This window comes from Aquila chrysaetos (assembly GCF_900496995.4).
Source record: "Aquila chrysaetos chrysaetos chromosome W unlocalized genomic scaffold, bAquChr1.4 W_unloc_2, whole genome shotgun sequence".
NCBI classification, from domain to species: Eukaryota; Metazoa; Chordata; class Aves; order Accipitriformes; family Accipitridae; genus Aquila; species Aquila chrysaetos.
This window is the reverse complement of record NW_024470322.1, coordinates 3,366,521-3,383,638: the sequence shown is the minus strand read 5'-3', so window position 1 is coordinate 3,383,638 and position 17,118 is coordinate 3,366,521. Positions and strand designations below refer to the sequence as shown.

Here is a 17,118-nt window from a genome sequence, read left to right as displayed (position 1 = left end):
TTTGGTTTTGCGCTTGAATCAAGCAGGCGCCTAGGATGGCACACATACTGCCTTCGCCTTTGCCATCTCGACTATTTCCGCGGCATCGTTCTATTCTCTCCACGACCGCTGCCGGGTCGGACCACTTCTCCTTCGCCCATTCCATACCTGGGGGAGAAGGGCTACAGCCGTGCCTCCGTAATAATTCCTCTATTAACATCATCCTGCCGACTACGCCAATTTAATGTTACGGAGGCTCACACCATCAAATCCAACAGGTGTTAAAAATCAGATCTATTCTTCAGTAAAAAAGTTAGTTAGAACCACGATAACATTAGTGAACCACAGGCTCAATGATGTAAGGGGAATTAGTACTACACAGCCGACTTAAGAATTCTTAAGGTCTAAAAATGATGACTCAAAATACGCATATCGCTCACCTAAAAGATGAGGGCTCTCAACCTCGAGGAGTTACCTAGGGCGGCATCCCGACCCGAGGGGAGAGTCCCTGACTGCAGACCCGCCGCTCCGAGGAGGACTGACTCAAAATGTCCTCCGGCGGGGCCCCATTTATACCCTTGTCGAATCTGATCTGTGGTTGTTTTATTCCCCATTGGCCAAAAGGTCAACACTTCCACGTACTGACGCGTGTCGGATTGGTCAGTTCGGCTTTCAACCTGCGGCCTCTAGGGTTTGGGGTTTTTTTCCTCTCCTCCCTGTCCAGAGAAGTTTCGTTTCCTGTCGGGGTGGGCGTACCTGCCACACTGGGATGGAGGTAACTTTCCCCATAGCAGCCCTCATAGTGCTGTGCTTTGTAGTTGTAGCTAGAAGGGTGTTGATAGCACACCAATGTTTTGGCTACTGCTGAGCAGTGCTCCCACAGCACGGAGGCTGTCTCTCCAACCACCCCCACCCCCAAAGTCCAGTAAGCTGGGGGTGGGCAAGAGGTTGGGAGGGGACAGAGCCAGGACAGCTGACCCAAACTGACACAAGAGATATTCCACTGTGCTATGGAAGCACCACAGCTGCCGTTCGGACCGACTCTTTTCTCCTACCATATCCCTCCGCACCAGAAAAGGGATATCAACGGGGCCTTAGCACACAGCCATCGATAAAGCGCTCCAACAGGAGTTGGATGCTTCCACCGCATCGCACTGTGCCGAAACCACCCTTGTACGGCATGCCTGTAGCGTCACATACAGTATTTTCTAAAGTTTTAGCAGCAGCCTACGCTGGCTTTACGTACATTTGCGTACCACTTCCAAAAAGCTAAGAGTTTGCTTCCTGCACGACGCACGAGACGGCTAAGCGGTTCCAGCATCACGCTTCCAATGACTGGGCAAATCATTATCTGTCTATAGAACACTGTTAACAGACTGAAACGTTCCACATACTTACACTCCGGGGAGACACCATTTTAACTTGCAGAACTATTTCCCTCAGTAAGACGCACAAGACAGAGGTGATATCCCCATGCTAAATCTTTATTGTGCAACTGCTGCTCAAAGCTTTTATTACCTTCCACAGACACACGTCACAAAAAATTAGACGTCAACAGCGGCTACTAGACTGACGGGCAACAGACGAAATCCATTCAGTGGCGATTTGTACAGGTGCAGCAACTCTTGCGGTGCAAAAATCTTAGCCAGGCGGCCAGCCCAACTGACGGCCACCCAGAATATGTAGATGTACGTGACAGACAGACTGCCCGCCCTCGGGCCCTTCATCCACAACCATCCGGAATCCATTGGTCAGGCCCAGGTGAGCAGCACGCTTCTTGCCAACAATCATGAAATGCCCAAGAAGCTGGAGAAGGAAGCACAAACCCACAAATAAATAAAATAAAAAGCCACACACAAAGAGGGGAGAGGGCAGGAAGGGAAGGACTGAGAGCAGAGAACCACCCAGAGGAACCAGGTAGCCAATTCCTAGCAATTCAACCGTTGCGCTTCAAATTACCGTCTGTCCGCCCGCCTGCAACTGACATTTTCCAAGCAAAGCTACAAAGACCGATTATGCACACTGTGTGTGTGGGGGGGGGGGGGGGAGGGAAGAGCCACGCAATTTTTTTCAAGCTGGACAGTAACGGACTACAAAACGGCCACAGAAGCTAAGTTTGTCTCCGGGTTAAAGCCCCCATTATATCTTCAGGCAACATAAGCAATTCTGGTGGAAAAGAAACTTTAGGCTGCCTTTTGCGTGGGTTTACAAAGTCTTTGAACTTGACTTTCACAGCCAAGAGCGAAGCATCCAGCACCTCTCAACCAGCTTTGCCCTTCCTCACCCCTGACCTGCCAAAAACCCCAAGCCCTCTTCTCCGTATTAGAGGAAGTACTACTACTCTTACTCTAAACCACGACGACAGGCATCAGACTGCGCTCCAAAACAACGCTGCATTTTGCACCAGAAGTACATACCCAGGGAGGAGCGTTGCTTTATATCGCTACTTTTAGTCAAAAAGCTCAACTCCGTTACAAGCTAGAGGCAAAAGATTATAGCGCCAGAAAACCCACAATAGCCTACTGCGTGTGCCCTATCAAGAGGAAAAGGGGGGATGGGAGAGAGAGTCTAGTAAATTAGGAACTAATTACAGGTACAGTTTAGCCCACAGAAAGCTTCCGCAGTACTTACAGATTCACCAGAACCTTCTGCGTCAGATAACCCGATAATTGGCTCCTCAGGCGTGACTAGGAAAAGCGTCGGAGCTTGGGGCGAAAGATCATGGAACGCGAGGCGCTGGAGGAAGAGTAAACAGTTAAAACGCAATTGCCTTCAGAGAAAGGCAATAGCTTAAGCAAATCAATACGCCCCACTGAACTCGTACAGAAGCAGATTGCCAGATACCCCAAACGCAAGCCGAAACGTTGATTTTTCTTACGCGATATTAATACTTTCTATACACAAAATACAACATATTTACAGAGCCCCCTCCAGAAGTGCACGCAAGATGATGGGGGCAAGGAGACGGGCCAGTACTTCAGATTAGCGACCTCCAGTATGTTTCAATTTGGGCTGATCGTTTCCTAAGCAGTTTTTCTATTCGATGTGGTCCACCACAGAGGCAGGAGACAAACGGCTTAACTGAACCAGCAAAGAGTTTGGTGAAGTGGAAGATCAGCGGCCATTCGTTTTCCACGCGACAGGGAGCTCAAGTATTGAACAAAAGCATAATCACAGGAAGCCTGCAAGCGCCTAGTACGAGCCTGTCTTCTGTATTGCACATAAACCCTACCTTCAAAAGCAGAAGGCATCCCTAACTGTTAATCTTCAGCATTTTAATAACAAAATTATACGGGATACTAACTTAAAGTTAACATCGTGTAGGCAACGGCTGCATTTTTTTCCCCACAGTCTAAGCAGCTCACTCTAGTTCCTAGCACGTTGTGGTGCACCAGCATCCGCGAACCTCGCAAGCATGCTGTTATCACGGTCCCACTTCACCACAGAAACAAGATCTGGGAAGCTTTTGCAGCCCGCAGGATGACCGGTTTCTAGCTTTTTGTTAAGAAAAATAAGAAAAGCTGTAATTCTTTGCTTTAATAATCCAGTTTGGGGGTTCAGAACCAAAGCCTAGCACAGCAGAGCTGTGAAATCTCTATAATGCTGTTACGAGGCACGTCGAGACCTGCATTTCTCCTATGCAGAACTAACTCATCGCGGTCGCTACTCTGGTTTCAAGACTATCATCCCACACGAGGCAGGACCACTCCCATCCCTCGGCAGCAAACTTTGCGCGACTTGCAGTGCCAAAGGGATATCAGGCGGCAGACGTCTGCGGCTGCCACCAAGTGCGTTACCGTCAGAGGCCCTCCTCTACGCACGCGCACGCGCACGCGCGCACGCACACGACGCGGTGGGGCTGGGAACCGAGGCGAGCCGGGCAACACCGGCAACCCGGTACGCGCCGCAGCAGCCGGGGGCGGGGGGGGGGTACCGAAGAAGCGCGACGTTTTAGGGATGGTGCAGTAGAGAGCGCCACAACCCAGAGAGGCCCCGTCCGTCCCCCGTCCCTCCAGCCACCCACCCACCCGCAGCAACGCCGCCACCCGCCCTGCCGCGCTCCCGGGCACCGCGCAACGGGTCCTCGGCTCAGGGTGCCTGCGAGCGCGGGGGGAGGGGGAGGGGGGGAAGGGAAGAGGAACCGCGCACAGAGCAAAGCCGCGGCTACCTCCTCGTCCTCGTAGATGACGTTGGCGGGGAAGCGCCTTGCCGGTGATCTTTCCGAAGACAGTAGTGGCGCCACCGGGCCGGGCGGCCCGCGCCCCAACAATCTCGCCAGCCACGACAGCGCCCGTTGTCGCCCCCGCGCTTCCTCCGCTCGGCCAGGCCCTCCGCGGCGCCCATTGGGCCGCCAGATCGCCGCCGGCCGATCCCGCGTCTCGATTGGCTGTCTCGTCTGTCGTTGCCGCTTGTCCCCGCCCCCTTGGCGGGTCCGCCCTCGTCGACCTGGCGCTTACCGGGGCTCAGGGAGTTTGCGTGCCCCCGGGGCGCGGAGGGATCCGACCGGGGCGCGGAGGGATCCGACCGGGGCGCGGAGGGAGACGACGTCGGGCGAGCCCGCGGAGGGATCTGTGCCGCGTAGTGCTCTGTGCCGCGTAGTGCTGCGACCCTGCGGGCGGGCAACGAGGTCTCAGAAGAGGCTGTTGTAGCTAGAAGTACTATTTCTTGTTATTTATTACCGCATCAAGTCCACCCCAAACGTGCTTGTGGCTTTTTGGTGCTGCTCCCTCCGGTCAAATGACTGCTTTTGCCGGGGCAGGGCAGGGCAGGGCAGGGCAGGGCAGGCCTTAACTTTTCAGAACATTTCGCAGAACCAACAGAAGTTGCTCTAAATTGTTCCCTGAAAGCCCCGCTCCAGTTGCAGACGTTTCTAAGCTGCACGCCTCCTGGGAGAAAATAAAATACAAAGCGTGTGTTCAGCACTGGTGGCTTGAGGGCTGGAGGGCAGATCAAGATAGGATTTGCGCTAAGCTGGGTAGGAGGCTTTTAGAAAAATAGGCAGTGCCCCCAAAGCTGCCCAAGGGTGGCCTGTGGTGCCCTGTGCCCCCGGGGATAGTGAGCAGTTTGATTGGTCGACACAACTGTATTGTAACATACATAAACCCTGCTTTCCTCTATATCGGGCTAAGGATATCCTTAGCCGCCTTTGTGGCAAGGGCACATTGTCGGCTCACGTTCAACTTGGTGTCCACCAGGAGCCCCCCACGTCCTTTTCTGCAAAGCTGCTTTCCAGCCAGTCGGCCTCCAGCGTATACCGGTGCATGGGGTTGTTCCTCCCCAGGTGCAGGACTTGTGTACGTTCAGGTTCCTCAGGTGGTCTCGAACCGGATCGTTTCCTACGATGGGAGGGACTTTGTTCCCCCAGTCCCTGCCTTGAGGTTCAGGGACTTGAGAGATGTGGGAACAGTGGTTGCCAGCGAAAAGGGAGGGAAAAAGTCGTTGAGTACCTCAGCCTTCTCCATGTCGGTTGTCACTAGATCTCCCGTCTTCTTTATCGGAGGGGGGTGGGGGTGGCGTACGTTTTCTTTACTCTTCCTTTTCTGACCAACGCACCTGTAGAAGCCCTCCTTATGATTCTTCACATCCCTTGCCAAATTCAGCTCCAGCTGTGCCTTAGCTTTCCTGATCCCATCCCTACACACCCGGGCAGCATCCCTGTATTCTTCCCAGGATGCGTGTCCCCGCTTCCACTGCCTATGCATTTCCTTCTTGCGCTTCAGCTCGACCAGAGGGTCCTTCCCCAGCCATGCTGGTCTCCTGCCTTCCTTGCCTGGTTTCTTACGCATGGGGATCGAGAGCTCTTGTGCGCTAAGAAAAACGTCCTTAAAGAGCTGCCAGCTCCCTTCTGCTCCTTCTGCACAGTGGCTTCCAACTCTTCCAACTCAAGACCCTCTTGCCCCGCTTGGTCAGGTGAATCCCATCAGCTCCCAACAGACCCGGCTTCTCACAGGTAGATCCGCGATCATAGAAGCCAAAACCTTGAGCGTGGCAGCAGCTACGCAGCCAGGCATTCACCTGTTCAATTCGTCTCCTCCTTCCTGGACCCCTTCCTCTGACTGGGAGGATAGAGGAGACCACCACCTGTGCTCCCGATCCTTTTAACATTGCTCCGAGGGACATATAGTCTCTTGGGAGGGTTCTAAGTTGCCTCGCCAGACCCTACGTGGAATAGTAGGAGCGGATGATAATCTGCAGGGTTCACCAGGCTCGGCAGCCTCTCAGTGACGCCACGAATGCGAGCTCCTGGTAGGCAGCAGGCTTCTCTAGAGAAATCGTCTGGACAGCAAATGGGTGCTTCGGTGCCTCTCAGTAGGGAATCTCCAATTACTAATACCTTGCGTGCTTTTCTGGCGGCGCTGGTTCTAATGCGGGTGGGTGGTTGGGTCAGCGTTGCATGGTTGGCTCGTTCTGGATCCTGTCCGTTACTCACATGGTCTTCAGTCTCCAACCCCAGAGCATCCTGTCTGTTATGTAGGGACACTTCAGGAGATGGGGGAGGGTTCTTCCTTCTACCCCAAGCACAGACAAGCGTCCAGTCTCCTTCATCTCGTGAGTGCCTTGCATCAGTCAGCTCGAGGTTGGATTCAGGCTTACCTTCCTCTTGCGCAGCCTTAAGGCAGGCTGTCGCTCAGCCCGGGACAGCGTACGATACCACGCGTCGATCCCCTGCTCGCGTTCCCGGATACCGCGCTGCCTGTCGAGCTCCTCTTGTAGCATAGTTACTTGTCCAAGGAGATCTTCCAGCTGGGCACGCTTGCAGCTATGACATCCACCGCTGCCTTCGGGTGCTAGGGGGACTTCCAGGTACTGGAGCTCCATGCGGCCCGAGGTCTAGACAGCTATATCAGTCCTTGGGAGGTCTGTTTGGGGGGAGACGTCAGCACAGGTAGGCTGTAGTGCTTCTGTTTGGGTTGCAGCCGCAGCCTTGCAGTTGCGGCAGGTGGACACCATTTTCTTTCAGCAGGTCACCTCGAAGTCCCAGGACAGAAGAGAAAGGGCGGCAGGTACCGGCAGGGGGGGGAAGGGAGAGAAGGGGCCGCTGCAGTCCCACAGCCTTTTCCATGTCCTGTGTCACCAGGTCCCCCCGCCTCATTCAGCAGAGGGCCCACATTTTTCCATAGCCTTCCTTTTGTCACCTATGTACTTACAGAATCATAGAATCGTTTAGGTTGGAAAAGACCTTTAAGATCATCGAGTCCAACCTTCAACCATGCCCACTAAGTAGAAGCCCTTATAGAAGCCCTTCTTGTTGTCTTTGACCTCCCTTGCCAGATTCAATTCCAGGTGGGAATTCCAGCTTTCCTAACCTCAGCCCTGCGTGCTCGGACAATGTCTCCGTATTCCTCCCAGGTTACCCGTCCTTGCTTCCACCCCCTGCAGGCTTCCTTTTTGTGCTGGAGTTTGGCCAGGAGCTCGTTGCTCATCCACGCAGGCCTCCTGGCATTTTTGCCCGACTTCCTGCTCGTTGGGATGGACCGCTCTTGAGCTTGGAGGAGGTGACCCTCCAGTATTAACCAGCTTTCTTGGGCCCCTCTTCCCTCCAGGGCCTTATCCCACGGGACGCTTCCAAGCAGATCCCTGAAGAGGCTAGAGTCGGCTCTCCTCAAGTCCAGGGACGTGAGCTTGCGTTTTACCCTCCTCCCTCCTCTCGGGATCCTGAACTCCACCATCTCACGGTCACTGCAGCCAAGGCCGCCTTTGACCTTCGCATCCCCAACGAGCCCCTCCTTGTCGGTCAGTAGGAGGTCCAGCAGAGCACCTCTCCTCGTTGGCTCCTCTATCACTTGGGTGAGGAAGTTGTCGTCAATGCACTCCAGGAACCTCCTAGATTGCTTATGCCCTGCTGTGTTGTCCCTCCAGCAGATATCGGGGTGGTTGAAGTCCCCCGTGAGGACCAGGTGTTACGGAGGCACGCACAATCAAATCCAACAGGTGTTAAAGCTCAGATTTATTCTTCAGCAAAAGTTAGTTGGAACTCCGGTAACATTTTATAAAACCACAGGCTCAATGATGTAAAGAGTATTAATACTACACAGCTGACTTAAGAATCCTTAAGATATAAAAATGATGACTCAAAACGCGCATATCGCTCACCTAAAAGATGATGAGGGCTCTCTCCCTCGAGGAATTACCTCGGGCGGTGCCCCGACCCAAGGGGGAGCCCCTGACTGCAGACCCGCTGCTCCGAGGAGGACTGATTCCAACATGTCCTCTGGCGGGACCCCATTTCTACCCCTGTCGAATCTGATCTGTGGTCATTTAATCGCTATTGGCTAAGAAGGTCACCTCTGTGTACCTGGCACGTCTCGATTGGCCAGTTCAAATTTCAACCTGCGGCCTCTAGGGTTTAGGGTTTTTTTTCCTCTTCTCCCTGCCTGGAGAAGTTTTGTTTCCGGCTTGGGAGGTGGGGGGAGTGTACTGCCACACCAGGGCCTGCGAACGCGAGGCTGCTCCCATCTTATCTGTCTGTAGAGGGCCTCATCCGCTTGTTCTTCCTGGTCGGGCGGCCTATAGCAGACACCCACTAGAATGCCACCCTTACCCATCTTCTCTTCAGTCCTTACCCATAAGCTCTCAGTCGGCTCATCAGCCCTCTCCAGGCAGGGCTCCATGCATTCCAGCTGTTGTCTCACATAAAAGGGCCACTGCCCCTCCTCATCTTCCCAGCCCGTCCTTCCTAAAGAGCCCGTAGCCCTCCATTGCAACACTCCAGTCACGCGAGCCATCCCACCACGTCTCCGTGATCCCAACAAGATCGTAGCCCTGCAACTGCACACGCATCTCTGACTCCTCATGCTTATTCCCCATACTGCGTGCGTTAGTGTACAGGCACTTCAGAGAGGCACCCCCAGCATGTTGACTCCCCAGAAGGGGTTTTGGGGATTTCTCCATAATGGTGCCTTGTAGGCACTTCCTTGCTTACATGCAAATGCTGGAGGTGACCCTGCTTAAGCCCCGTTCTGGTGATTTTGTGATCCCTTCCTGTCACATCAACCCCTGCGCTTTGCTCAGTGACCCTGTCCGTCGCTGCCTCGCAGGGCTGCTGGTTACTCTCTCCCTCCCCTCCTCATTCCTAGTTTAAAGCCCTCCTAATGAGGTCAGCTAGCCTACTGGCAAAAATACCTTTGCCCCGCTTAGTGAGGTGGATCCCCTCTCTCCCAAGCAGACGCTGACCCACAAACAGGGGCCCATGGTCATAGAACCAAGTGCATACTAAACCAACTTTCATTTCAGCATGTTCCTTTTTTTACTTTAGATGCAAGTATAAGAACACTGATAAGACTCGATTCCACAGAGACTTTGTACTTTTTAGTATCTCCTTTTCATTGTATATCAATTAATAATTTTAAGTCTTCCTTACACCTCTCCTTATAACATTTTCCAACTGTAAACAGACCCTCAGTATAGCGAGCTAAGTGAATTAAAGATCATTCTTTATAGTCAGCTACACTCTAATAGCAGCTCTAAATTCCTCTGAAGTTTAGTTCCGGTGAGATACTGTAACTAATGAGTCTTCATTATGAGCTAGTCCCAACTCCCACACATGCAAAATCGATACTCTAGCGTTATTGACTGCATTGGCTGATAAAGGTCACAAAATTTATCATTATAAACTCCAATTTTGTAAATGAAAAATGAAACATTTAGGATATATCTTAGAAGAAGGAACTCAATTTTTATCCCCAGATCGCATCCAAGCAATCCAAAATATTCCTTGGCCACAATCTCAAAAAAAAGGTGTGAGACTTTTTATGAGCTGTAGGATTTTGTAGACCGTGGATTGCTGCTTTTGGAGAATTAGCAAAGCCCCTCCTCAACAGTATACATCAGGATCAAGCAGAACCCTTGCAATGGAATGTTGACCAGATTACTGCCTTTGACAACCTTAAATGAGCCTTGTTGACAGCCCCTGCACTCGGCCTTCACCTTTCACCTTATACGTACATGAAAGAGAAGGAACTGTCTCTGGGGTACTGACACAAGAATTGGGGAGGGACAGTCAAGGCCTGTAATATATTACTCTATGCAATTAGATCCAGTCATATGAGGATCTATCCGTTGCATGCTTGCTGTGGGCACCACCGCTACTTTAATAGACAAAGTGAAAAATATAGTCCTAGAACACCCCCTAGAAGTTCAAGTACCTCATGAAGTTGAAACAATCTTGACAAATCATGTAGCTCAAGCCTTGTCCTCTCAACACCGTCATAAATATAAAGTAACACTTAACGGCTGACATCATTACACTGAAACATTGCAACGCTTTAAATCCAGCTTCCTTACTTCCACTACCCCATGAAGGACTTCCACATCATGACTGTATAGAAGTCATACAAGAATCTAGAAAAATAAGAAAAGACCTCCAAGATACCCCATCTTGCAAATCCAGCTTTGATTGTATATGTTGATGGCTCTTCATATTACCTAAATGGACATTGCATCACGGGCTTTGCAGTTACTATGGAAACCAAAGTGTTAATAAATGAGGTACTTAGCCCCAGACTAAGTGCACAAGCAGCCAGATTAATTGCCCTAAACAAAGCCTGTAAACTAAGTAGAGATAAATCAGTTAACATCTACACAGACTCGGATATGCCTTCACAATTCGCCAAGCCACAGGAAAGATTTGGAAACAAAGAGGTCTTATAACCTCAGTGGGAACACACATTTCGAACAAAGAACAAATAAAAGGACTCTTACAAGCACTCCTGCAACCTAAAGAAATAGCTGTAATACATCAACCAGCTCACCTTAAACCCAGCTCGCCACATACCAGAGGAAATGCTCTTGCTGATGCAGCTGCCAAAGCTGCAGCAAGACAATCCTTGACCCCAACTGACTGCAAAAGAAATTGAAAATCTGACGTCCATCCATGTATTGGGTTTCTGTGGTAAGGTTTTGGTAGCGGAGGGGCTACAGGGGTGGCTTCTGTGTGAAGCTGCTAGGAGCTTCCCCTATGTCCGACAGAGCCAATGCCAGCCCGCTCCAAGACAGACCTGCCGCTGGCCAAGGCCGAGCCAATCAGCGACAGTGATAGTGCCTCTGTGATAACATCTTTAAGAAGGAAAAAAAAGTTGCGGCAACACAGAAACTGCTGCCGGAGAGAGGAGTGAGACCATGTAAGAGAAACAACCCTGCAGACACCAAGGTCAGTGAAGAAGGAGGGGGAGGAGGTACTCCAGGTGCCAGAGCAGAGATTCCCCTGCAGCCCATGGTGAAGACCATGGTGAGGCAGGCTGTCCCCCTGCAGCCCATGGAGGTCCACAGTGGAGCAGATATCCACCTGCAGCCCATGGAGGACCCCACGCCGGAGCAGGTGGGTGCCCGAAGGAGGCTGTGACCCCGTGGGAAGCCTGTGCTGGAGCAGGCTCCTGGCAGGACCTGCGGATCCATGAGGAGAGGAGCCCATGGAGCAGGTTTTCTGGCAGGACTTGTGACCCCGTGGGGGACCCACGCTGGAGCAGTGTGCTTCTGACAGACTGCACCCCATGGAAGGGACCCATGTTGGAGCAGTTTGTGAAGAACTGCAGCCCATGGGAAGGACTCACGTTGGAGAAGTTCGTGGAGGACTGTCTCCCATGGGAGGGACCCCACGCTGGAGCAGGGGAAGAGTGTGATGAGTCCTGCCCCTGAAGAGGATGGAGTGGCAGAGACAATGTGTGATGAACTGATCGTAACCCCCATTCCCCGTCCCCCTGCGCCACTGGGGGGGTTAGGTAGAGAATCTGGGAGTGAAGCTGTGCCTGGGAAGAAGGGAGGGGTGGGGGAAGGTGTTTTGAGATTTGGTTTTATTTCTCATTACCCTACTCTGGTTGATTGGCATTAAAGTTAATTCTCCCCAATTCGAGTCTGTTTTGCCTGTGATGGTAATTGGTTGAGTGATCTCTCCCTGTCCTTATCTTGACCCATGAGCCTTTCGTCATATTTTCTCTCCCCTATCCAGCTGAGGTGGGGGGGAGTAATAGAGCGGCTTTGGTGGGCACCTGGCGTCCACCCACCACAATCCAATTACCACAAATTTACCAAAATCTCCCTGACGATGAAATATAACAATGGAAAACTATGGGGGCTCAACTCGGTGAAGCAGGAATACGGCGGGCAGGGGAGCACAACCTTCCACTACTACCAAGGCAATGTTACCTCCCAGTAGCTCGTCTAGAACACAGCCAGGGCCACTTTGGAACAACTGCTCTGGCTCAAACCATCTTGAAATGCTGGGTGGCTCTGGGGATCTACATTGCTGCTAAATGAATTACGTCAGCTTGCCTGACCTTTCAGGCATTTAATAACCATCATAAAGCCTCCCTCAAGGCCCAAGGAGGAAAGCCTTGAGTGAACTATCCCTTTCAAAGAATACATATAGACTTTGCAGAATTACCACCATCCCAGGGCTATCAATATATGCTTATAATAATAGATCAGCTTTCTAACTGGCCAGAAGCAACTCTATCAAGAAAAGCAGACATGGCCAGTGTAGTCAAATTTTTGCTGAAAGAAATCATTCCTAGATTCGGACTCCCTATTCAAATTGATTCAGACAGAGGAAGCCACTTCACCTCACAAATTATTCAAAACATTATGAAAACCTTAGGCATATACAAACACTTCCACATTCCATACCACCCATGTTCAGCTTTTAAAATAGAAAGAATGAACTCATCTTTAAAAATACTTATGGGGAAAATTTCTTGAGACCAACCTCAAATGGCCAGATGCTCTACCACTAGCTTTAATGCACATTTGGTGGCGACTGTTACAGTATACCAGACTGCCACCTTACGAAATTCTTTTTGAATGATCTATCCCTATGGCCACCAATCTATATCCTGCCACCCATACAAGCCTATTCGCTGGGGATGAACAGGTGACACGATATATACTAAATGTCCAAAAAACTAGAAGACAAAGTAAAAAATCAAGCCAAATTAGCACAGCCAATACCACTAGAGGGATAATTGCATACCTTTTCCCCAAGGGATAAAGTATGGATAAAGGTACATAAACGGAACAATGGTTTGTCTACAAAATGGAAAGAACCCTATCTTGTATTACTAACCTCTTTTTCTGCAATAAAGGTGGAGGGTAAAGATTTGTGGATTCATCACTCCCGTGTAAAAAGGGACCAGATGGCAAAAACTGATCCTACGACAGAAACACCTAATTCATGAAAATACGCCTTCACAAATACTTATTCAGAACCAATTGGCCTTAAATTACATTTTAGCAGCACGAGGTGGAGTACGTGCCCTAATTCATACTAGCTGCTACTTTTATGTCAGTCAAAATCAATGAATAAAGACTGATATTGGACAAATTGAAACTCATTTGCGAGTCCTACATGAAGTAGGACAAGAACGAACTTTTGATGCTTTAAATTGGCTAATGTCATGGTTTCCTAATATTGCTCAAGGGGCACAAAAGCTTATAATGTTCTTAATAATATTTGCTTTTGTTGTCTTTTATGTGAGTATTAAATGTTGTCTTTCTCTTTGTGATACTATAACTCCCAAGTATTATATTAAGTAAATAGGTTGTGAGGGACAAAAGAAGAGGAGAGACTGTGAAAGGCAAGATGCTAACTGCAATATGACTTGCTTAAAAGAATGATCACTACCTGAGACTAAGAGCTTTTACCTCAGGGTCAATGTGACATGAAGACCCAACCTAAACCAGCTCTCACCAGCTGAGAACCCCCCCATACCGATGATAAAGCAATAGTAGATTTGCCTTTCAAAAAAAACCTCAGGCATATAACTACAGCCAGAACAGCAATCGATCATAATCCAGTATAAAACCACTCCACCTGCATGGGACACGGGTTTAGAACAATGAAGATTAACACGCCACTGACTACACACCTGTCGTGGTTTAACCCCAGCCAGAAACTAAGCACCACGCAGCCGCTCACTCACTCCCCCCCCCACCCACTGGGATGAGGGAGAAAATCGGGAAAAAGAAGCAAAACTCACGGGTTGAGATAAGAACGGTTTAATAGAACAGAAAAGAAGAAACTAATAATGATAATGATAACACTAATAAAATGACAACAGCAATAATGAAAGGATTGGAATGTACAAATGATGCGCAGTGCAATTGCTCACCACCCGCTGACCGACACCCAGCTAGTCCCCGAGCGGCGATTCCCCGCCCCCCACCTCCCAGTTCCTATACTAGATGGGACGTCACATGGTATGGAATACCCTGTTGGCCACTTTGGGTCAGCTGCCCTGGCTGTGTCCTGTGCCAACTTCTTGTGCCCCTCCAGCCTTCTTGCTGGCTGGGCATGAGAAGCTGAAACAAAATCCTTGACATTAGTCTAAACACTACTAGCAGCAACTGAAAACATCAGTGTTATCAACAATCTTCACATACTGAACTCACAACATAGCACCGTACCAGCTACTAGGAAGACAGTTAACTCTATCCCAGCTGAAACTAGGACAACACCACATCTACACCACCTGCATGGGACAAGCACGTACTGATCTTGCATGGAACAAGTACATAATGATTATGCAAGCAATAGTAACTGATTAGCCCACCCCTTAACATGAGTACTTTGATTGGTGTATGCAACTGTATTGTAACATATATAAACCCTGCTTTCCTCTGTATCAGGGTCCTCCATGCATTAGGCTGGGGCACCACTATGTGCATAGCTAATATGAGAGAATAAATTCCCTTGGTAATTCTATGCTAAGTGTCTTTGTCTCCCTCCTCAGGTGGCAAAGAACTGACTTTTACAGGTGGTGTGGTTTCTCTTTTGCAGTTCAGCAGTGGGAGAACTGGCCCTTGCCATGGGGACCTGCAGGCAAATGAGCATGGCGTGCATGCACAGTGGGAAGGGAAAGGCAAATTGCAGAATGGATAAGGTTTGAAGGGACCTCTGGAGGTCACCTTGTCCAACCCCCCTGCTCAGTCATGGCCACCTAGAGCCAGTTGCCCAGACTATGTCCAGATAGCTTTGACTCTCCTCCCAGGATGGAGATTACACCACCTCTGTGGGCAACCTGTTCCAGTGCTCAGTCACCCTCACAGTAAAGAAGTGTTTCCTGATGCTCAGAAGGAACCTTCTGCAGTTCAGTTTGTTCTCATTGCCTCTAGTCCTGTCACTGGTGTCCTGGTTTCAGCTGGGATAGAGTTAATTTTCTTCCTAGTAGCTGGTATAGTGTTATGGTTTGTATTTAGTATGAGAATAATGCTGATAACACACTGATGTTTTCAGTTGTTGCCAAGTAATGTTTAGTCTAAAGTCAAGGATTTTTCAGCTTCTCAAGCCCAGCCAGCAAGAAGGCTGGAGGGGCACAAGAAGTTGGGAGGGGACACAGCCAGGGCAGCTGACCCAAAGTGGCCAATGGGGTATTCCATACCATGTGACATCATGCCCAGTATATAAACTGGGGGGAGTTGGCCTGGGAGGGATCACTGCTAGTGAACTACCTGGGTGTTGGTCAGCAAGTGGTGAGCAATTGCATTGTGCATCACTTGTTTTGTATATTCCAATCCTTTTATTATTATTATTGTAATTTTATTATAATTATTAGTTTCTTCCTTTCTGTCCTATTAAACTGTTCTTATCTCAACCCACAAGTTTTACATTTTTTCATTCCGATTCTCTCCCCCATCCCACTGGGTGGGGGGGGGAGTGAGTGAGTGGCTGCGTGGTGCTTAGTTACCGGCTGGGGTTAAACCACGACAACTAGGCACCACTGAAAAGAGCCTGGCTCTGTCTTCTTTGCACCTTCCCTTCAGGTAGTTGTACACATTGAGGAGATCTCCCCTGAGCCTTCTCTTCTCCAGGCTGAAGAGTCCTAGCTCTCTCAACCCTTCCTCATATGAGAGATCCTCCAGTCCCTTCATCATCCTTGTGGCCCTTTGCTGGACTCTCTCTACTATGTCCATGTCTCTCCTCTACCGGGGAGCCCAGAACTGGACAAAGGACTCCAGGTGTGGCCTCACCAGTGCTGAGTAGAAGGGAAGGATCACCTCCCTTGACCTGCTGGCAACATTCCTCCTAATGCAGCCCAGCATATCCTTAGCTTTCTTTGCGGCAAGGGCACATTGTTGGCTCAATTTGGTGTCCACCAGGAGCCCCCCATGTCCTTTTCTGCAAAGCTGCTTTCCAGCCAGTAGTCCTCCAGCATATACTGGTGCATGGGGTTGTTCCTCCCCAGGTGAAGGACTTGGCACTTCCCCTTGTTGAACTGCACAAGGCTCCTGCCAGCCTATGGAGGTCCCTCTGGATGGCAGCACAACCCTCTGCTGTATCAGCCACTCCTCCCAGTTTTGTATCATCTGCAAACTTAATGAGGGTACAGTCTGTCTACCCATCATCCAGACCGTTAACGAAGACATTGAACAGGATCAGACCTAGTATCAACTAGTATACCACTAGTTACTGGCATCCAACTAGGCTTCGTGGCACTGATCACCACCCTCTGGGCCCAGCTATTCAGCCAGTTTTCAATCCACCTCACTGTCTGCTCATCCAGCCCATATTTCATTAGCTTCTCTATGAGGATCTTATGGGAGATGGTGTCAAAAGCCTTCCTGAAGGTTAGGTAGACAATATCCACTGCTCTCCCCTCATCTTCTAGGCCAGTCATTTCATCATAGAAGATTATCAGGTTGGTCAAGCATGACTCCTCCTTGGTGAAGCCATGATGACCACTCCTGATGACGGTCTTGTCCTTCACATGCCTGGGAGTGGTTTCCAGGATTAGCTGCTCCATCATCTTCGCAGGGATCGAGGTGAGGCTGACCATCCTGTAGTTCCCTGGGTCCTCCTTCTTGCCCTTCTTGAAGAGTGACATTTGCATTCCTCCAGTCCTAAGCCACCTCTACCAACTGCCATGATCAATCAAACATTATGGAGAGTAGCCTCACAATGACATCTGCCAGCTCCCTCAGAGCTCGTGAGTACATCCCATCAGTGCCTATGGACTTATGTACATCCTTTTCGCTTAAGTATTCCCTGACCTGATCCTCTTCCACCAAGGGTATGTCTTCCTTGCTTCAGACTTTCTCCCTGGTATCTGGGGCCTGGGATTCCTGAAGGCTGGTCTTGCTAGTAAAGACTGAGGCAAAGAAGGTATTCAGTCCTACAGCCTTTTCCATGTCCTGTGTCACCAGGTCCCC

General features: G+C 50.1%; 1 protein-coding gene across 1 annotated transcript; it reads right to left on the bottom strand.

Moving 5' to 3' along the window:
- Positions 1-1,442: 1,442 nt before the first annotated feature.
- Positions 1,443-6,798, bottom strand: LOC121232925 (histidine triad nucleotide-binding protein 1-like). Its single transcript, XM_041121422.1, is given in 5 exon segments — positions 1,443-1,785; positions 2,611-2,715; positions 4,148-4,177; positions 4,179-4,441; positions 6,627-6,798. Coding segments are annotated over 5 exon segments (735 nt in total). The 3' UTR covers positions 1,443-1,620.
- Positions 6,799-17,118: the final 10,320 nt, after the last annotated feature.